This window comes from Rhinolophus ferrumequinum, chromosome 28 (genome assembly GCF_004115265.2).
Source record: "Rhinolophus ferrumequinum isolate MPI-CBG mRhiFer1 chromosome 28, mRhiFer1_v1.p, whole genome shotgun sequence".
NCBI classification, from domain to species: domain Eukaryota; kingdom Metazoa; phylum Chordata; class Mammalia; order Chiroptera; family Rhinolophidae; genus Rhinolophus; species Rhinolophus ferrumequinum.
The window spans coordinates 5989036-6010991 of record NC_046311.1 but is presented as its reverse complement, the minus strand read 5'-3'; the positions used below and the strand labels follow the sequence as shown (position 1 = coordinate 6010991).

General features: G+C 44.1%; 1 protein-coding gene across 3 annotated transcripts in view; it reads left to right on the top strand.

The window, feature by feature from the left end:
- Positions 1 to 21612, top strand: part of AGBL1 (AGBL carboxypeptidase 1) — a 563788-nt gene extending 542176 nt beyond the window's left edge. For all 3 annotated transcript variants that reach the window (XM_033100349.1, XM_033100350.1, XM_033100347.1), the window contains one exon: positions 18952 to 21612. In XM_033100349.1, the coding sequence (XP_032956240.1) occupies positions 18952 to 19162 (211 nt within the window). In that variant the 3' untranslated portion in view covers positions 19163 to 21612. The remainder of the gene's footprint in view (positions 1 to 18951) is intronic.
- Positions 21613 to 21956: the final 344 nt, after the last annotated feature.

Genomic DNA, 21956 nt, shown 5'->3' with positions numbered 1-21956 from the left:
CAGGTGTGTGCAAATATGCCATTATGTGTGTACACGTGTATGTGTATGGGTGTGTGTGTGCATGTGTGTATACGTGGGCATGGGTGTAAGTGTGGGTGTGTGTGAACACAGGTGTGTGCATGTGTATGTAAGTGTGGGTGTGAATGTGTGTACATTGTGTGTGTGTGTGTGTGTCGGTCGTTCTGGGTGCATACATGTATGCAGGCTGTGTACGTGTAGGGGTGTGCATGTGTGTGCTTAAGTGGGTGTGTGCTTGCGTGTTGGGGGCGCCAGCACACACTGGATGAGGTGAGACCCCCTTTCCGCTCTCCTCCAGCCTCTCTCCCTACCTGCCTGTGACAGCACCCATTGTTTGCAGTGTAATTGTCCACTGAGCTGACCGCGTCCTGTGCAGACAGGGCGGAGGAGGGGAGAGGTGTGTTCTCTGCCCCAGACCCAGCTCGTGGCCCTGCAGGCGCTGGTTAAACATCTGTGGGTGCGGGGCTTGCGCAGTGTCCTGTTAAGCACAGGCCATCATGTACGTGGCCGACCCGTAGACGCATCTGGCCGCCTTCCTCCCCAGGAGGGCTCAATTCCATTTTGCAGCTTTGGGAGTCTGGTTTTGGCACTTCCTCTTAGCAAGTTTTTTAAATTCAAATTTTATTTTTCAATTATAGTTGCTATACAACATTATATGACTTTCAGGTGTACAACATAGTGATTAGACATTTATCTACCTTACAAATTGATCGCCCCAGTAAGTCTAGTACCCACCTGGCACCGTACGTAGTTATTATAATATTATCGACTATATTCCCTGTGCTGTACTTTGCATCCCTGTGACTGTTGTTATAACTGGTAATTTGTACATCTTCATCCCTTCCCGTTTTTCACCCATCCCCCAACCCGCCTTCCATCTGACAACCACCAGTTTATTCTCTGTGTCTGTTTCCTTCTCTTTTGCTTATTCATTTGTCTTGTTTCTTAGATTCCGCATGTAAGTGAAATCATACAGCATTTGTCTTTCTCTGTCTGACTGACTTAGCATAATACCCTCTAGGTCCATCCACACTGTCGCACAGAAATGTATTTCTTGAATTAGCATGGACTCAAACATGAAATAGAGAATAAACTCTCCAGAAATAGGAAGAAAATCTTTTTGAAAATAATTCCTCATTGGGAGAAACCTTACATCATCTAACACGCTCAGCCTCTTTTACGGAAAATCTCAGTTTTCCTGATGACGCGCGTGTTCCCTGGGTTATCTGTTAATTTATATCGCAGACCATTCAGGCATCTACTCAGCTTCTGCCTTAGTCACAGCTCTCATGAAAACAGTTGTGCTTTCTCACCTACATCGCTGCAAGAGCATTGTAACTTGTGTCCCTGTTCCATTTCCCTCACTCCATTCTACACACCTTTCCAAGGTGACTTTGCGGTGGCCAGATCTAAGGTTGTATCGAGTTCAAACATGTGAAGTCGCCAAAACTGGGCCTCTCTTGACTTCCAGAAAAATGGCCATTTAATACAGTCCACCCAAATGCCAACCTGGAGCTCACAAGTCTGTCCTGGCGTCCCATGATGACAGTGTTTGAGGGGAACTTGCTGTCATCAGTTTCCTTTCCCAGAATCAAATCAGCGCCGTGCGTATTTCCAGACAGACGCTCATTTCCCATAGACGCTATTTGCTAGATAAGAGACCGCAAAGAGCAGACCTATCCCATGAAAATGCCACGTCCATTCGAATCATCAAGTGTGCCTATGCTCACACTTAATGCCTACTGTACGGTCAGGCGAACTATATCCTCGCCGAAGCCAGTCCCCCAGTTTCTCCCGGGATAGAATTGGCACCAGAAGTGGCTAAATAACTCTGAGCACATCACCTAACCTTTTCCCTTTTCTCGAATAGCAATTAGGCATATGAATAGCACTGATGTCATTGGATCAGTGCAAGGCCAGCTCATGTAGGACCAAACTGCTCTTGGTTCCTCGGGATACTCCGTAGTTACATGGCCATTCTCGGGATGCGTTTTCTCCAAGTCCTCCTAAGGCTGGGAGGAGGGAGAGGTCTTTTTAAAATTGCATATACCAAAAGAAAAAAGAAACCTGACAAAAATAAATAGAATGACGTGTAGTCCCCTCTCTCTTTAAACCAATTCCCTGTGAAAATGTTACTGTATTTTTTCTTACATTTTCATGAGTTTATATGAAGAAATCTTAAATAGATTTTCTAAATTCACGTGATTATTACCAGGGATGTAAATTCCAGAATGAGTTCAGTCAAATTGCTAAGTTGCTTTGTAGTTAATAATTTTTGCTTCATTTTGTGAGAAAATATTGATATTGCACTAATTTTTTAAATAGCACGTATAATTATACCCTCATTAATGATGTCAAATATTATTACTTAATACATTGCTCCAGTTAATTATGTTTTTTTAAATTAAACAGCTAATCTTTAACAAGTTAAATTTAAATAATTATGTCTAATGCTAATGGGATAGAGTGTGCTCCAGCATCTTCTTTATAAATACAAAATAGAAAAACCTGTAAAAGGAAGTGTGCTTTCCTGTCCTCAGCTACCCTGCCTGTCAGCTTCTGCCCTTCCCCCAGCTTCATGTGCCCACTAACCACACAGCTTACGCTCCCGGCATCCTAACACACTCAGAGGCGTGGTGTGCACGCTCCATTTCCCCTGACGCGAGGATTTGTACACGTTACTCTTCTTCCTGTAGTGTGCTTTCCTCCTGTTTATGGGGATAAGAGTTCCCATGTCCTGCCCACTGGGGGACACCGTCCCTGCCTGCCTCTGACAGCGCTCCTTCCATCCGCTGAACTCCCAGGATGCACTGCCCGCTCCTCTGCTAGAACATTCAGTAAACAAGGCTGTATTGATCTCTGGTACATCTGTCCCCTACCCCTCTCCCAGGTTCTTCTGTATTCCCTTCCCCAGTAATAGCCGGCAGTGCGTGGGGGGGTGGATGAGAAGTGGTGGTGGTGGTGGTGGTTTCCTTCTTTCTAATTCAAGAATAGATAAATGAGCAAAAGATAATCCGGAGACAATCGATAAATGTTTATTGAATGAATAAATGGGTTAAGTGAATTAGTAACCCTAAGAATTTTAGTGAGGGTAGGATTTACGTGACCTAGGCGCATGAAAGCACACATCAGAAATGAAATATTTGTATTTTAAATCAAAAGTTAAAGCCCAGTATGAAGCCATGCCTTTGAGGTAAGTGAGGTAATTTATTTAAAGTATCTAGTAAAGTGCCCTCTCGGTAAAGCTTCCGAATACAGTAGTTGCTTTTTATCGTGATCCTTACTGTTATGATTGCTAGTTACTCAGTAATTAGTAACTGGGAAAAACTTCCTAATGTAACAGATGCTAACAGATGATGCTAACACATCTATTTATTTAACAATGCTATTTGCATTTACGTTAAAGATGCTTCTGAAATAAATTATCATTAAAAACATAGCTTAGTTTATATAATGTGTAAGGTAACTTTACTCATAGATAACTTGCTCTTTGTTATAATTCTTGTAATACGGTATCAAGGCTTTGTGTTAAGTGATATTTATTATTTCCTGCCTTAGGTGAAATTATGTGACATATTATACATAATACATTTTATTATATTACATAATATATTTTATTAGAATGCATATAACAAATTATCACAGCCTCTCCTATCGTGATACTTATTTTTTGACTCCTTGTGACAATCTTTGTCTCACTACATATTCACGGTGTCTTATGTCTTTTCACGGTCCGTTACAATCCTCAGAATGAGTTGATATTTTTATTAAAACAAAAAGCATAATTGTCACTTAAAATTATAACTTGTTTTTATTAACTCCATTCAAGCCGTGCCCAGTTACCTGCTCACATCAGAATACTTCCTTGAAGATGAATAACCATGTTTATAGTAAAATTGATTCTCGCAATTAATACCTGATTAATGAAATTCACTTCGAGTTGAATGCGGGATAAATTTAAATGGGCTCCTTGGAGTTAGGGTGCCCTACCTTTGAAGGTACTGCCAGCTTCCCCTCACACACCTGTGAAGACTTGATATCTTAGTGGTCTGTCTGTCTCATCTGGGAGGTCATTCTTAACACTTGGTATCTCTTCAAATGCCGCATATTGATTATTTATCTACTTGACCGAAAAGATCACCACTCTCTACATTATATCATACATGAGAAACCCGTCTACTTTATTCTGTCTCACTTAGCCGGTGAGTTCTCTCAGGGCTTAGGCCATCTACATCCAGGGCCACTCTGCCCAGCTAGTGTATGTAAATTTGTTGGGACACACGTGTGTGATCAAAGCGATAACCTCTACAGAACAGTAAATGTAATACTTTTAACAAAAATAGAGTAAGACATTCACACAATGGTAGTTTTTACCCCAGACTCAGTGGGGGGTGGCCGTGGGACTGACTCTATGTTTTGAAACCAAGAGCCATCTGGTTTTCTTCCTACCACCGAGATGAGAACTCACTGCTGTGTAAACTGCTTGAAATCCCTGGGTGTTTCTGAAGGCAAGGAGATTTGATTTTGTTCTTGCAACAAAAAGTCCTGTGTAAAGAATTATTTTAGTCTGTAACAATAGCAACACAAAATCTTTTTATCTGAAACCGGAGAGCCTGCTAGAAACACAGAATTTGGGAGACTGTCCCCAAGATAATAAAATAGAGTCTTTAAATAGGAGTGCTGATTTTGTGTTTTCATAGATGCTCTCTGTCTTCTACCGTACCCTGTAAATTTTGGACTCCTCTCCATTTTGCTTTTTTCATCTTTACTGCAAATATCTTAGTCTTGTACTTCTTTCTTTCATTCCTGGGACAGAGAACATAGTTATCTGGCTACACAAACGAACTAGAATCTCCCATAAAAACACCAATTAACTTGAAGTTTTAGCACATGATCTTGTAAAAGAACTGCCCTGTCACTTCTGCAGTTTCAAAATTTAAAATATGAATTCTCTTAAACATCTCCCCTCTTCAGTTTTTGGGTAAGGACGGTAAACATCAGCAGAGATATAGGGTTATCCCCAATGTGGGGAGAGAGTGTCTTTTTCTTGTGTTAAGAAAGGGAGTTCTTCTGCCATTCCTGAAGTATTTGTTTTGAGCATATTGTCTGTATCCGGCAAGAGCTCAGAACTGAGTTACCAACTAACATGGAACAAGTTAGTCTGACCTGGGGAAGAAAATACAGGGAGTAACCTCACTCCCATCGCATGAGTAGTTATTGCTGGTCTGCAGAATTGTTTTCACAAAGGAAGTAGCACTCGGGCTTGATCTCAGGACAGCTGCGGGGTTGAAATTACCAGGGGCGGGAAGGACGACTTTCCAGGTAGAAGCAGCGTCAAGCCAAGCCGCAGCAATGGCAGAGCCCCGTGTGTGTGCGGAGAGGGCAGAGACCAAGTTAACTTGCGTGGAGGGATTCTGGAGGCGAATAGTCAGAAAACTTGGATGAAGAAGTTAAGTAGAGGTCAGGTTGTGGAAGGCCTCCTCTTTCTCCAGGGAAGAAATAGCCAATTTCTAAAATGAAAGATGACGGGAACTTAAAGTCCGTTTAAGTGCAGCGGTGGGGAAGGCACCGAGGTTTGCTGAGAGCTTACCACGCGCTCCCTGTGAAAGTGCTTTTGCTTACGTGTGTGTAAGGCATTTGTACTGAGTAACGTCCAGTTAAACAGTCTATAGAAAGATCTGCTTCACGGAAGCCCTTTATTAAAGCCAAATAGAAAAAACTCTGAAAACACACAGACAGGCTTATCTATTTATCTATCTATAGCTTTTTTGGTTCCTTTAAACTCGTCCATCCTTTGAACCCTAAGTCTCCGCGTTAAGATACGCACCTCTTCCTGTTAACACTCACCTGCCTAACTGCCCCCTGCCCGACGTCACGCTCACCAGTGCTTCTGTCACTTAAGACTGTGACTCCACAATTGCTTCAGCATCGCCCCCAAGCTGGAGCCCATTGTGTTTCTGGTCGCAGGTGTTTCGTTCCTACTATGTGCAGGCATGCTGAGTTTCCTGAGGAGGAGGTGTTGGGGAACGGGCCCGCCTGAATCAAAGCTTAGAACCGTTTCCTTTCCTTTTAATCCTTACTGTTATTCCAGGTACCCGTCCCCCCTGCCACCACCCCCCCACACACACACAGAGTCTTCTCGCTCAGATCACAGGATTTCGGGGAGATACCTGCCAGGATGCAGTGAGGTTTGTGAAGCTCTTGATTAACATCAAAGGACTTCCACAAACCTCCAGCTGAGTTCGTACCAATGGGAAAAAAAAAAAAAAAAAAAAGCAACAACCAGCTAAACAAGAAGGAAAACATTTGCCCCGTCTGGATAAAGAGATCTGAACACAAAGGCAAGGGTTCACGATGATGGATATAAACCCCAGCAAGCTCGAATTTTCCTCCTGTTGACTTTAAACCCTCTGGGACAGAATGGGGAGGAAATGTAACCAGACGAGGAGTTTCCATGTCTCACTAGTCCTGCCACCTCTCCACGCCAAGGCCGGGCCAGGCAGGCTGCATTTTTGCGAGAGCCTCAAGTTTTTGGAGAGCTGGATTCATTTTCTTTGCGTGCAAGGGGGTCCAGGACTTCAGTCTGGGGCCAGCCCGGGCAGGGCTAACCAGTACCAGGACCCGTTGTGTTGTCCCAGAGTTCACTGGGCGGATGTCCCCAGTGCCTCCCATTCTGACAAGCCGAGTGATGTGGCCGATTGTAGCAGAGGTGACCGGACAGCAGCCAGATACTTCAGGGCTACCTCATAACAAGGGACTGGCCTGTCCAGTGGGAATGAAACATTCAGGGACCTGAAACTCGCTGTGAGAACAAAAACTAAACAAACTCACCGATCATGCGAAAGACACAGCTAAGAATTAGTTATACATTTACGCTGAAATGCAGACTGTGGATTCTTTGTAAGTTCCATTAGCCAGAATTATAGCTCAGGCTTGTAGGTGCCAGTAATTAGAGCAGACAGGATGTTAACTAAAGGAGATGTAGACGCAAAATGGAATTTTCTGGGGATGGGCAGCAGGGAGTGAGGTGATGGGAAAACCTCAGTAAAAGGGGATTTTCCCAGAGACTTGTATGGGGGACATCCCTTGGTTTGGGGACTCACCCCCAGTTCCCTTCCCTTTCCTTAACCGTGCTCAGGGGCTCAAGCTCCCTGAAAACTTAGCATTTACTGTCTGCATCTCCAGTACCGTTAATTTGCATGTCTTTTGTGAGCCATTAGGAGTGAAAGCTCTTCGCCAGAACATAAAATCATGTCAGAAAGAGAAAACTGTGGAGGAGTTGGAAAACGAGCATTTTTGGAAATAAGTGAAGCGCAGAATGGCAAGCTCCGTGCGTTGGCTGAGAGCAGTAGATGGTGTTCATCTCGGATGAGAGACTAATAATTTGTGAACATGTATAACGTTACTTCCATGACACGTACAGAATAGCACTTACAGAGAAGTGTCTGTAAAATTGTGTTAGAAAATAAATGCACAGATTAACTCCCTTTTAATTTTTCAAAAGATCGAAACCTGTCCTGTGTCCAGATTTTAAAATTTCTTCATTTGTTTTCCCTGAGAAATCACTCTGGCCTTTCCCGTCGCCTCGTGCATCCTTATGTTGCTTTCTTTATGTCCAATAACCAAGTTTGTTTCTTTGTGGCTTTGATGTGTGTAAGAAAGCAAAGTCTTAAGTTAGAATATAAAACTGACGTGCTGATATCACTTAGCATAGAAAGTTGGACCAAAAATTGAACTGAAATCCAAGTGGTTTCAACAAACATGGAGTTCGCGTAGAGGCTCTGATTTCAGACATTGAGAAAAATATTTTTGTTTATTTCTGGGGTTTTTTGGTTTTGTTCTTTTTTTTTTTTTTCCCAAAGATTTTATTGGGGAAGGAGAACAGGGCTTTATTGGGGAACAGTGTGTACTTCCAGGACTTTTTTCCAAGTCAAGTTGTTGTCTTTTCCATCTTAGTTGTGGAGGGCGCAGCTCAGCTCCAGGTCCAGTTGCCGTTTCTAGTTGCCGGGTGCACAGCCCACCATCCCTTGCGGGAGTCGAACCGGCAACCTTGTGGTCGAGAGCCCACGCTCCAACCAACTGAGAGTGCTTTTGTTTTGTTTTTTTTTTTGCAAGCAGTTGAAAGATGAATTTGACGACAGTAACGAGTGAGACATAACTGCTGTTTGATTGTTTGGTGTCATTGTAGAGTGTTTTGGTTTTTTTGTTTTTGTTTTTTTGATCCATTGAAACTTAACATTGTAGTATGTGTTGCAGTGATCACGGGATACATGGCAAAATCGTTTAGCTGTCGCTAGAGAGAAGTGACCCACAGATACTCAGCAGAATGTATGTGTAAGCACTGGACAAGAAAACATGGGAAGAGTGGTCAGAAGCAGACACGAGTGACAGTAATAGCCTGAGCACTGACTTGCCCACAAACGCCTTCTCTTGTCCCTTGGCATTGGGTCCTCCAATCTTGACTTGGAAACCTAAGTGGATTAGTGAACTTCTCTAGGTCCCTTAGCTGCAGAGTACCGCACACGATGTACCCCAGGCCCCAGTTCTGTTTTGCTGCTGGGCGAGTTTCTGAGGAAAAGGACTAAGGAAATACGTAGAATTTGGCTCCGTGGTACGTCATCACCTATAGTACGGTAGTTAAATAATTCACGTGTGTGTCTGAAACATCCGTGGGCCACTCAAAGATCTTCTCTCTCACATTGCCAATTTTTTGGCTCTTGACTGTCCTCCACAACACATAGCATCTTTTCCTTTAGGCCAACTCTTTTCTCATACAAGTTATATGAGAACTTCAGAGAAAAGCTTTGGCACAAATTGGTTGGGTAAATTTCATAAAAAAAAAGAATATCGCTGCGAAAAAGGGGGAGGTGGAGAGAGGAGAGATGAGAGAGAGAGAGAGAGGAGAGAGAGAAGAGCGAGAGACAAGAGCTCCCACTCTCCCTCCCTCTCTCCCCCCTCCCCCTTTCCTCTTGCTGTTTCTCACTAACCTACTACCTCCCACTCTTGTTATTTATGCCATATTTCTATATTTCTGTTTTCTGTGTTTCATGAACAGTTTGGACCACATCCCCCGAGACCATAGTGGAGTCATTCATTCAATTGAAAGAAGATATTTATTTCTCTGGCTTTTTGTGTGAGAATGGCATTGGTCTTTTTTCTAGCCTTCTAGAACACATATTGGATGAATTAATATCCATGCCAGTTTTTCCTCAGGCAAGGTGGAGTTTGCACATCAATATTTGTGGATCGATTGAGAGATACAGAACCCCTTGGTCTTATCTGATTATCATGCATCTTCGATGCCCTGTGTAACTCAAAGATATTGCAAGAATTATCTCAATACCTCTTTTCCCAACTGCAAAATAGGAATGATAATATCACCCCATAAACTTGTTTGTTTGTTTACATTTTACAGGAAATGAGAGCAAATGCAAAGCACGTGGCACACAGTACGTGGTTAGCATTATTTTTTTTTTCCTTTACTATTAGCGTCGATCACTTTCCTCTGTACAGAAGAAATAACATGCTCTGTTACTGGAGTTCACGACAACAACAGAGAAAGGTGAGGGGACAGAACAGGGAAATAATAAGTAATGTCCTTCTTCTTAAAAGTGTTGAATCAGGGACATGCTGTGTGATGGTGTGAAAAACTTGGCCAATAGGGAACACTAGGGAACCTTGCTAATTGTTTTGAGGGGTGATGGTGAGAGATTCACAGTGGGCATATGTCTTTATGAGTTTATCCGTTGTCTAGTGGATGGCGCCCTGTACTCAAATAGCTCTGCTCCTGAAGAAAGTAAATACGGATCAGGGAGACACAGCATGCAGGGTGAGTAGCACATCCCTCCCTTGTGACGCAGCCACTGGGCTTTGCTGAGTTGCTCTGTGTCCCCTACAAAAGCCATTATGCAATGGGGCTGCATTTCTTTGGGAAGAGACACTCAGTGGGGCTCAGCTTTCTCAGGAGGGAGACCGGCAACAGGGAGGCTGGGAAGAATACGAGTATGGCATTTTAAGTATTCTGTGCTTCTCAGTGGTGTCTACCCCTTGAGGTCTGACATTCCCAAAGTCTTGAGCATTTCCTCAGCATTGCAAGAGAAAACAAGTGGAAAAAGAATCCGGAAAGCTGCATTTTTCACCAGCATCCACATCAAGGAATGCCACCGGCGGTGTTTTCTTCACCCTGTCAGCACACAGAATTATTTGGCACTACAGAAAGCTGTCTTTTTCCAACCAAGAAAACAAAACAAAACAGAAAAAGCAGAAGTAATGAAAGAGCGTCATATCTCAAATAAATATGCAAATGAAAAATCAAAACAAAGAAATTCTATTTATCACATCATAAAGTTGCAAAATTGCTGAACTGGCTTGGCTTGGAAGAACTACAGGGGATAGAGTCTTCTTACTGGCTTTGCTTAGAGACCGTTGGAAAGCTGCATCTTTGGTTAATATTTGAGGATCAGGATGATGAATTTGCCAGATAAAAATACCTTCAAGCCTTGGCTCCGTCCGAGAAGGAGAGAGAGGAAAGGGGAATACAAATTCACTTGAGTCATGTGTTAGGTTTTGTGTCCTGAAATGTCAGGACACATTTGCTTCCCTTTATATCACTCCAAGAAGAAAACTAGCAGCGTGCCCATTTTACAGATGAGGACAGTGAAACTCAGAGAATGTAAATTCCATGATTCTCCAAAGTGCCTGTTGAATGAATGTGTGTCTACAGAATAGCGAAGCAGTCAAGTGAAAAGGAGGGAATGGAATCAATTTGCAATGTTTTCTCCATCCATTTCCCATACACATCACTGGAAGCCCAGTTTGATTTCTACATAATATTACTTCATTTTATTTATGTTTGATTCATATTGCATATACTGATTCCTTCTTACGGAAATCATCATTTTGAAAAAAGAAGAGAGCAACAGGAAGAAGAGCGGATACCCTGATCCTGTGGAAATTACCGTTACTCTGCCTCACCATACATGTTTCCTCCTGAGGGAGCTGAATCTGTGAGCTGCAGAGAGCATCTCCTCATGACGCTGGCAGCTTTGTTTTAGAAATTGGAGCCCTTGCTGTGCCCGCCGTGTCCAGTGCTGCCGTGAGAAGGTTCTCCCTGGACACCGGGGCTTTGTACGGTTGCTGTTCTGGTCTGCTGGCTCCCAGCAGGGTAAGGCTCTTCGTGAGGATGGGCAGTGAGCGAACAGCTCGTGAGGTGGCCCGTCTGGTACCTGTTAGGTCTTCCTCGCTGCCCTGCGCACGAGGGCCATGCAAACGCACAGTCTCACCACTCGCAGGTCAACACACAGACACTTGCTTCGTCCCACTCACAGTAATATTAGACAAAAGCAAGCATCGTGTCCAACGAAGTGCTTGAACTCGTCAGAGAAAGGCGAGAGGCTTGCTACTGTTCCCAGGGAACCTTTCAAAGAAGTGGGATGCTACTTTGGCCTTCAAAATGGGAAGGATTGGCAGCAGTGTCAAGGACAATTTTATTTATGGCATTTCGCTAGACTTGAGCAATTTTGTTCAAAGGAAATAAGATAATGGATCGAGTGGTGGCAGGGTACATATAGTGACCTTGATCCTTTGCCAGACAAATGCCACCAGCAGTTTATTTTTTGTGTGTATCCATCCCCTTTTCTTCCTTCTTTGCCTTAGTAGTTTCTGTCCTAATTCTTGTTGCTTCAAATGTGATTGTGGTTTCCATAATTTTTAATCATCTTCAGTTTTATTCGTTGAGCTATAAGTAATTTGCTCTCTTATCTTTGATCTCCTAGTAGGTAACGACTAAATAGTTGAATGAATATTTCAGTGCATGAACGAATGAGGCAAAACCCCAAGAAAAAAGCTTGTCCTGAGTTTTATGAAGGCTCCAAACAGGGAGCATTTCTTTTGCTGGGACAGCAATTGTCTTGTACTTCTATTCTCTGCTCTGCAATGCGAACTCATAAATAGCTGCAAATCTTGATTTGCTCTCTTTCTTCCACACCACCTCACACGAAGATAGTTTATCTGAATTAGTTGTGTGTGTCGTGGAAAACTGATTTATGCCTGGTGATAAATTATGCCCTTGCTGAGTATGTTTCTCGCTTGCCCTAGCTTCCCCCACTGCCTCCACCCCCGGTGAAACTCAGCTTTCCTAGTTGTTGCTTTCGGACATCTGTCAAACATCAGTTGGTTTTACTTGTGTGGGTATGTTTCTGGGTCCTCTGTTCTGTCGATGTACCTGTCTGTCAGTCTGCCAGGAGCTTGCATGTTGATGATTGTAGCTATATAATACATCTTGAAGTTGAGAGGCATGATTCCTCCCACTTTATTCTTGTTTTCAAAATTACTTTAGCTGTTTCTAGTTCTTTCGCCTTTCCATATACATTTGAGGGTAATCTTATCTAGATGAACAAAAGTCTTTTTGAAATTTTGATAGGAATTGTGTTAGACGTGTACGTCGATTTGGGGGAAATCGACATCTTTACAATGTTCCGTTGTCTAGGCTAGGTATGTTTCTCCATATATTAAATCTTCTTTAACTTCTGTCATCAGCTTTTAATATATTTTAGCATGCGAGTCTGGTATATGTTTCTTCTACTAACATCTGAGTATTTCATTTTTGTATAGTGATTATAGATGTCTAGTAATTTTAACATATTCACTGTTACAAGTACAACTGATTTTTTTTTTAATGTTAATCTTATAACCTGTGACCTCATTGACCTCAGTTTTAGTTCTGGGAGTTATTTTTTATGTATTTATTTTTTATTGTGACTCTTGTACATTGCCAAATACAGATAGCTTTATTTTTTTCTGTCTATCTCTATGCCTGCTATGTTATTTTCCTGTCTTCCAGTGCTGGCTAGAACTTCCAGTACGACGTTGAATTGCAATGATGAGAACAGAATGATCTTTGACTTATTCCCAATCATAGGGGAAAAACATTCATTTTTTTTACCATTAAGTATATTAGCTGTAGGTTTTTCTGGAGATGTTCTTTATCAAGGAAAGGAAGTCTCCCTCTCTTATTTTTTGAGAGTTTTTTATCATTAATGTGTGTTAAATTTTGTCGAATGCATTTTCCGCATCAATGCATATGATCATGTGATATTTCTTTATTAGCCTGTTGATATAGTGGATTACATTGATTGATTTGTGAATACAGAACTGCTCTTGCATCCCTGGAATTAACTCCACTTAGGGTACGTAATGGTTTTATATAATGCTGAATTCAGTTTGCTAATAGTTTGTTAAGGATGTGACATTTATATTCATGAAGGGTATTGATCTGTAGTTATTTTTACTGTCTTTGCCTGGTTTTACTATCAGGGTAATACTTAACTCGTAAAATGAATGGGAAGTGTTCCCTCCTCTTTTATTTTTCTGGAGGAGACTGTAGAGAATTGGTGTTAATTCTTTAGTCATGTTTTAGAATTCTCCGGTGAAAATATCTGGGCCTAGACATTTCTTTCTTGAGAGTGTTAAATGATGAATGCAATTTCCCTAATAGTCATAGAGCCATTTAAATGATCTATTTCATATTGGGTAAATTACAGTTTTTGCTTTTTTGCAGAATTGGTCTATACCATCCAGGTTGTCAAATTTATGTGTGTAGAGTTTTTTGTGGTATCCCCTTGTCCCTCTGTCACTGCAGGGTCTTGAGTGATATTACCTGATTTCTTGGTAATTAGTGCCTGCCCTCCTGTTTCTTTGACAGTCTTGTTAGCGGTTGGTCAATTTATAGATCTTTTCATACAGCTCTTTGTATCATTGAATTTCTGTATTGTTTTTCTGTTTTAATTATATTGGTCTCTGCTCTTATCTTTATTAGTTCCTTCTACTTATTTTGGGTTTGTTTTGCTCTTATTTTGCTACTTTCTTGAGGTGGTAGCTGAGATTTTTGATTTTTGAAATTTGTTAAGGTTTATATGTGGCTCAGGATATGGTCTGTCTTGTTGTATATTCCATGTACATTAGAAAATAATATGTACTCTGCTGTGACCGAGTAGAGTCTTCTATTGTCAGTTCTACCTTTGTTGGTTGATGGAGGTGTTGCTGATTTTCTGTCTAGTTGTTTAACCAACTATTGAGAAAGGAGTGTTGACATCCTGAGAGATAATTATAGATTTGTTTAATTCTTCTTTCAGTTCTGTTTTTGCTTCTTGTATTTTGCAGCTCTGTGCAATATGTGCATATACAGTAGTGCTATTTCTTGATGTCTTGACATTTTTAACAGCATACATACCTCTGATTGCCTCCTTTGTGCAGATGACTGCTTTATCTGATGTTAATATACTTACTCCTTTTTGTTTGCGTGATATATCTTTTCCATCCTTTTACTCTCAAGCTGCCTATTTCGTTATATTTCAAGTGAGTTATTGTAGACAGCATACAGTCGGGTCACATTTTTTAATCTGCAATCTCTCTTTTAATTGGTGTGTTTAGACAATTTACACTCAATGCTTTTGACAGGTAGGGGCTAAGTCTTCCATTGTACTGTTTTTCTATTTGTTCTCTTTGTATTTTTACCTTTGCTAAGAATTTCTATTGCTTTTTGCTGAGTTTTATATTTCTGTTATTTTGTGCTTGTTCTAAAATTTCGTTTCATTCTTCTTTATCCCTCCTATATATATATATTTTTTCCCCTGAGATTTTCTATTTTTTTCACTGAGACATTCTAATTTTTTAATGTGCGTATCTGTAATTACTCAGTGGAGTGCTTGTAGAATGTCTGCTTTAAAATCTTTGTTAAATAATTCTAACATCTGTGGCGTGTTGGTGTTGGCATCTGTTGATTGTCCCGATTCTTGGTATGATGAATGATTTTGTGTTGAAACCTAGACATTTCAGGTATTACGCTATGAGTCTTGTTTAAATATTGTGTTTGAACTGGTCTCCTCTGACAGCACTCAGAGGAGAAGGGAGGGGGGGTCTTTATACTGCTGGTGGGGGGCAGCTGGTAAAAGTCCAGGTTCCCCATTAGGCCACACTGGCACCCCGGGGGATGACGACTCCTTGTTGCTGCTGGGCGTTGGTGAGAATTTCAGCTCCCCACTAGGCCTTCACAGATGCCATTCTGGGTGGCTGGGGCAGGGCCTCGTGACCACTCTCCAGTGACACTGGTCGGGGATGGTCTTATTCCCAGCAGTTATTTGTGGAGGCCGAGGCCACTCACATGGTAAGGTCACTCACAAGTGACGGAGTAAGGGACCTCATTACTGCACAATGGGGATGAACGTTCTGACTCCCTGTTCTGCCTTCTCTGATGCCTGAGCATCGGGGGGAAGGGGTTTCAGAGTACCATGTTATAGTCTGGCGAAAGCAGAAGTCTAGGCTCCCCACTTTTGTTGGCAGAATAGGGGTGGAGCCACAGTTTCTCATGTAGTGTTTGCCTGGAGTAGAGCTGTTACAGTTAAACATGTGTCTTTCTTGCTAGGCTGCCCCTTTCCTCAACACTTTGCTCGAGAGAGCTAGCTTGTTTGTGGCTCTTTGTCTGCACCCATTACCGTGTTCAGGTTGCCATCTTGTCCAACTCCAAGTCTGGGATATGTGAGGCAAAGAGAAAACCCAGGGAACTCACCACCATGTTGGTTTTCGGGTCCCCACATCCCTATCCGGTCTGACTTCTCTCCATATTTCATCCACATTTCGGAGTTTTGTTAATGTTTGTTTTACATATAACATCCAGGGCTATTGCGGAGAAGGAAAAGGGAGAAATATTTCTGTTTCTACGGAACTGGAAGTGCCTGAACATGTAATTTCATTTCTCTGCTTATTCAAATATTTACACTGCATTTGGGCAAATAAGTGCGAGACATAATTAAACTATTCTAGGCTTTCTTAATTTATATAGACAGACGGTCCCCGACTTACACGATTTTTCAACTTTGCCATCGTGCAGAAGTGATGGGCGTTCAGTTTTGAGTTTTGATCTTTTTCTGGGCTGCTGCTACGTGGTGTAATACTCTCCTGGTATGTTGGTCACTGTCAGGGAGCCATGCGAGCCCAAGGGTCAGCAACCAGTATCCTGCAGTGTATCCCCTGCGTGAGATGATTTTGCCCCAGTGGAGGCGAATGTGCGTGTCCTGAGCATGTTGAAGGTCGGCTAGGCTAAGCTGCAGTGTTCAGTAAGTTGGTCAGGCATATTAAAGGCATTTTCGATTTACGGTGGGTTTATCGGGATGTAACCTCATCAGGGAGGTTGGGAGCGTCTGTATGCAGTTACGTGCCGCTTAATGACAGGGTACGTTCTGAGAAATGTGCTCTTAGGCCACGTCATCGTCACGTGACTGTCACAGAGGGTAGTCTTTGCACAAACCTAGGTGGCATAACCGACTGCTGTAATTGTATCTGCTACACTTTCACACGACTGGCAGAGTCACCACAAACACGTGAGTAATGTGTTGTGCTTCGATGTCGCGACGGCTACGATGTCTCTAACATACATTGTATATTACGTACTGTATATTTATCACATATCCTATTTGTATTATGTATTGCATGTTTTATATATCTTAGTGTTGAAGAGAACCATATTTGTTTGAAATCACTGAAATGCACGAACATGATAATTATGGCTCAATTCATGTAGAAAACCTTCAAAAGAAATGAACAAAAAGTAATTCCTCCCCAAGAAGATCCAAAAATACACACAGATTTTTTTCCAGCACATATACATGTTACATGTTGAATTTGGCAACTTTTTATTATATGCCTACTAGTGTTCCAGCACATTCTAGTGTTCTGTGCAATAGTATGAATGTTCATGAGACATAAGTGTGGGCGTTATTCGCAATAGCTATAAACATTATTAAGGATCAAAACACATTAAGGGAATAAGCGAAGGTTCATATCTAGAGGAAGAAAATTTCCACAAGAGTTGGGGTCATTTAGTGGCACTTAAGATGAGCGTTTAAGAACGACCTATCTTATTGGTTGGGTGTCGAGGGCTGGGAAGATCATTGTAGATCAAAGAAACTGGTTTCATGATTAAAGGCTTAGAAACAGTTCAGTCCGGGGTATATGATCACAACAACTGCCTGACCACTTGACGGTGGTGGGGAAGATCCACGAGTGTGAGTGACTGGACCCGACGACAGTGGGACAAGGCTGGATCTTCCTAGGGACAGAGTGACCTTTGGTTTACTCATGGGCTTCTCCTCACTGCGCCCTTGGGGGAGTTCCCACCCACCGGTGCCCACATTGCATTAACAAGCAACAGAGACGCGCTGCCTTTCCCGGGTTTGGAAATGGCATCATACAAATTACGGGTTGGGGAAATGACGAGCAGTGCCCATTGGGACGATTCTGCAACAGTTGCTGCAGTCACCCAGGTCGGAAGCAGCGAATCTCCATGCGTGCTGTCTTTCCACACCGTACTTTACCATATCCTTGAGTATCCACAAGAGAGCAATGGAATTAAAACGGGTCGATGGCTTTGATTCGGCAGAGCACGCTGACAGATAGCATCCTGTGTTTTCTCATGGAGTACTTGCAACTCTTGAGGTATTATTACTGCTGTTCTATGAGGTTAACGGGTTTTTCCCAAGGTCCCACAGCCAGTATTTAAACGCAGCCTCGAACTTGTGCAGCCTTGTCAGCTCTCTACTTCGCCTGGTGACACTGCAGTCACACGCAGTTCGTGTTCTTGTTGACCTGAGCGCAAGTTAGAGCTGGGGCAGTGCTTGTCTTCCTTCCCTCAATTTCTTCTCCACCCACAATTCAGCCTGTAAAGTATGGTGACCATTGAACGCCGTGGTGCTGTGGAAACGAGATTCATAATTCTTCCTCTCCATCCAGGCGGTGTCCCACCAGACCTTCCGTTCAGGGTCCTGAGGACCCGGCAAGCATGGGAGCAGCTCCCATCCATCTTTAGACAATTAAACCGGCCTCTGATTCATTTCCCGAGCTCACATGTAACCATTCCGTCGATCCCCCATTTTCATTGTTTATGGCGCAGCAGGTGGGTGAGCAGCTCTGCCTGATTTATGAAGTGCTTGCTTTCTAGAAATCACAGAGTAGGAACCCAGCCCGCTGCTCATCCTAATTGGTTCAGTCCTAAGTAGGGAGTGATTAGAAAGTCTTCGGGAAAGAAGGGCACCTCATGCACATGACGTATTCAGTTCCTCGGAAGGAAATTCACCTTGGTCACGGTGTACGGTCAGGATTTGTCGTCCGTTCCTTTCGCCCCTTCATCTCTTGCTGGGTGTCCCCTGCTGAGCTGCCATTTGTAAATACACGGAAAGGAGGTAGGAGAGATGAGGGGGAACCAAAACATTGTGGAACACGAGTGCTGTTTCCGTATGTACGCTCGCATTGGTTCATTTCACCCTGGATTACTTTTCTGATTCCAGTACACCGTTCACCGTGATGAAGGAGAACTGTGCAACACGACTCACGGTGCTGTTAGTCAGAGTGGGAGGTATTAGGGATTTTGAGCCGCACCTCCCCAAATGCCTGTCCCACCCTTTCCTGAGAGTGGGGGACATGGCAGTGTCAGGCGCTCACTGGCGGCCTTCTCTGATGGGTCGCTTTGATTCTAAAGGATCCTGAAGACCTCCAGTATGGGGGGCCGCGCACGTCTGGTGGTTGGAAGTTGTCCGATTGGCCTTAGCTGTGCACACTCTGCTGGCAAAGGAAGAAGGCAGCCACCGATTTCCCATGAGCCCCTTTGTCTGTCTCCGTCTCAGGGCAGTGGTGAGGGGAGAGGGCTGTGCCTGCCACACAGTGCAAAGAGCAGAGACTCTTGACTTTCAGACTCAGAGAGCTCTCCCCCTCCTCCTCCACCCTCTTGTACATGTTCCTTCCTCGGGTAACTTCTCTTTTTCTTTCCTCCTCCTCTCTCCACCTCCCCCTTTCTGTGTCCCCTCCCCGCCGTACGTCTCCCTCCTTTCTCCTTCCCTTCCTCCTCCTCTTTTCTTCTCCATGTCTTCTGGGCACCGATGGCAGATGCAGCAGTAGCAGCAGCAGCGGCGTCCCTTCAGAACTGGATGATGAGCCCCCCTGCATGGAGGAGATTGAATACAGTCCAGACAGCAGCTCAGACCAGGAAGGCAGCTTCTCTGAGCTGGACCGGCAGATCCAGGAATGGGCCTTCCACAAGGACGAGGGACAGGAAGACGAGGAGGGGCCAGGACAGGGAAGAAAAGCCACCCCATAGCCCCGAGGTTCATGGCGAGTCCTCGGTCTCCAGCCATTGGACTAGCAGCTATGTTGTCGTTTCTTCGCCGTCAGACACGCACCATGATGGCAGTGCAAAAAGCCAGGCCACCTGAGCTCAGCAGCCCTCTTTTCAGATTTGGTTCTAGTGTCCCATGCATAGTCCACAGAACAAAACTTTGCTATAATTTAGACCCAGGCCAGGAGCAAGGCGCGTGTGCTTTGATTTAAGGAGCTGTTATTATCGCTGTCATTATTGATGGTACCTTCTTTTTCCAACTCTTTTTCAAATTTCTTTGCTATCAGTCATAAACCACACATCCATCAGTTATATGAAGGCATTCAGATGTCTGTAACATACATAAGAGGGTGTCGGGGAAATGGCAGACGCAGTTCAATTCAAGCTGACAACATCCCTTAATGTCTCCCATAGTCAATATTTCCACCCCTCCACAGAGGATGGCATAATGCTTCTGCTGCTTCACTGCTTCGAGTCAAGGAGAGATACTGTTGAAAATGTAAATTCTGGGAGGCATGGAAATCATACTAATTTATGATCAGCAATTGGTACCTTGGCTCAGTTAGCCTGTGGTATTACCTCAAGGTCACCTTGGATGTTTCTGTGAGAAAGTGACCGGGGCAGGTACCTTTCTGATGTGAGCAGGAAAAGCCAGGAACATGGCCTATTTATTGATTCAGCCACGTGACACACACATGACACACCTGCCGTGCGTCATGCACTTCACTAAGCTCTAAAGATGCAGAGGGAAAAGACCCACCGGTGTCCTCAAGCTTGCTCATAGGGAGAGGTGAACAATCGCATTTTATTTTAATACAACAGCGCATGCCATGATGGAACTGTGCAGAGGAGAACGTGGAATGAACGGATCTCATGGGGCCTGCAGTGATAGGAAAAGTCTACCAAGAGAAGATGAATTGAGGTGATTCTTGATGGACGTACATGAGTTTCCTGGTCAAAAGAAATGGGAAGATATGCTACGAACTGGGGAAAGTACGTGCAAAGGTCCTGTGATGGGGTTAGAGCGGGACATAAAATACTTAGTGGGAAGCATTGAAAAGATGTTGTTTGTGTGCGGGGAAAGGAGGAGAGTGACAGGCGTTGAAATTGAAAAGATAGGCATTGATCTGATGAAGCACCTTTAGATGTGCCTTGATGAAAAGGTTTGAATTTGAGTCCGAATGTGCTGGGGAGACAGAATTGCAAGCAGAGGCATGTCTGGGACAGATGGCAGCAGGTGTGCGGCAGTACCGGTGTCCATCTGTTCAGCACTGGCGGTTTGGCGTCTTTGCTTCGCTTGGTGGTTCGGTCGTCTGAGGAATACCCTGGGTGTGGCATTATCGTACTCAAAGACCAGATGATGAGTGCAATCTGGGGTCATGCTGAATACTGGGGCCCTATCACCTGTGCAGGTGGGCAAGGAGTCCTAGAAATCAGAGGCACATGAGAAGAAGAAGTAGGTAAAGGAAAGAGGTACCGAGTGAGCTGGGGGCCGGGGGCATATCCCGTGCAACTGAGGCAGGTGCTGGTCAGCCGAGAAGCAGTTTGCTTGGAGGGAATAGGGAGATGGGAGAGGGAATGGACTTTGCCTTCCCCGTGGGACGGAAGGGCCACTCCGTGTCCACCCCTCACCAGGGTGCAGTCTGGGAGCGGGAAGGGCTCGTTTGCAAGTCAACTCCGTGTCATCCCAGGAGCGGCTCTTCCAGTCCGGCCAGATGTGTCTCGTGCTAGCCAAACCACTGCAGTGAACTGTTCTCAAACCATGTTCCACCCAACTCGGAGCCAAAGGAGATGATGCAAGAAATTCAGGGAGTTGTTGTCTCTGACGGGAAGCAGATGTGGTTCAAAGTGTGCAGAGGGGTTGCGAGTCCGAGAGGAGGTGTCGGGGCCAGCCCCTGTGCATGGCTGTCCTGCACCGGCTGTGTCTGGGGCTCTGTGTGACAGGGCTAGGGACAGGGCCACGGGGCAGTGGGGGGCCTGCAGTGCCCTGGGGCAGCCTTGTGCACCTTCTGTGATGGGCAGAGAAAAGAGCTCATCTTTTCACGCGTAGGATAGGCCTAAGGTGGGTGGAGAAGCCCAGGCTTCTTGGACCTGCTGAGGGTCACGCTTCCATGGTCTCCTAGGGGGGGTCTGCTGATTGTTCATGACCACTCCCGGTGGCAGACACTTTCTCCATATTCCCACAGGAGCTAAGTCTAGAGGTCTCAGCAGTTCTGGACCCAGTCTCGGGTTCTGCTCTTCCCCAAGCTCTCCCATTTGCCACGGGCCTTAGCTTCACTTTATCTCATCACACTTAGGAACACACATACACACACACACACCACACACACTCACTCACTCACTCACACTCACTCGCACTGTGAAGCCACACCGCTCCCTGAACAGCCTCTTGGATTTCCTAACCCTGACACATTTCTCCTCTGTCTCTGACAAGCACCATGCCTTTACATCATTGGGAGGCATCAAGACCCAGTTCAAATATCACCTTTCTGCTGTAAAACCTTTTCTAATCACCCGAGCCAGCTTATAGCCTGTCTCTTTTGTGCCCATAGGGCACTGATTATACAGCCCTTTATAGCTTGATTGCCATTTACAACGTCATTGATGTGTTTCTTACAGTCCCATCCCCCGCCAGTGAGGTAGAGCTCTGGGACATGCCTGGATCTGTTATCTTTCTGTCTCCCCTGCACCTCGCCCACTCTTGACACATGGAAGGGATGCAGAAGTCTCTCTCTCTTCTCCGCCTCAAAACTGAACATCCAGTGTTTTAGCGAAA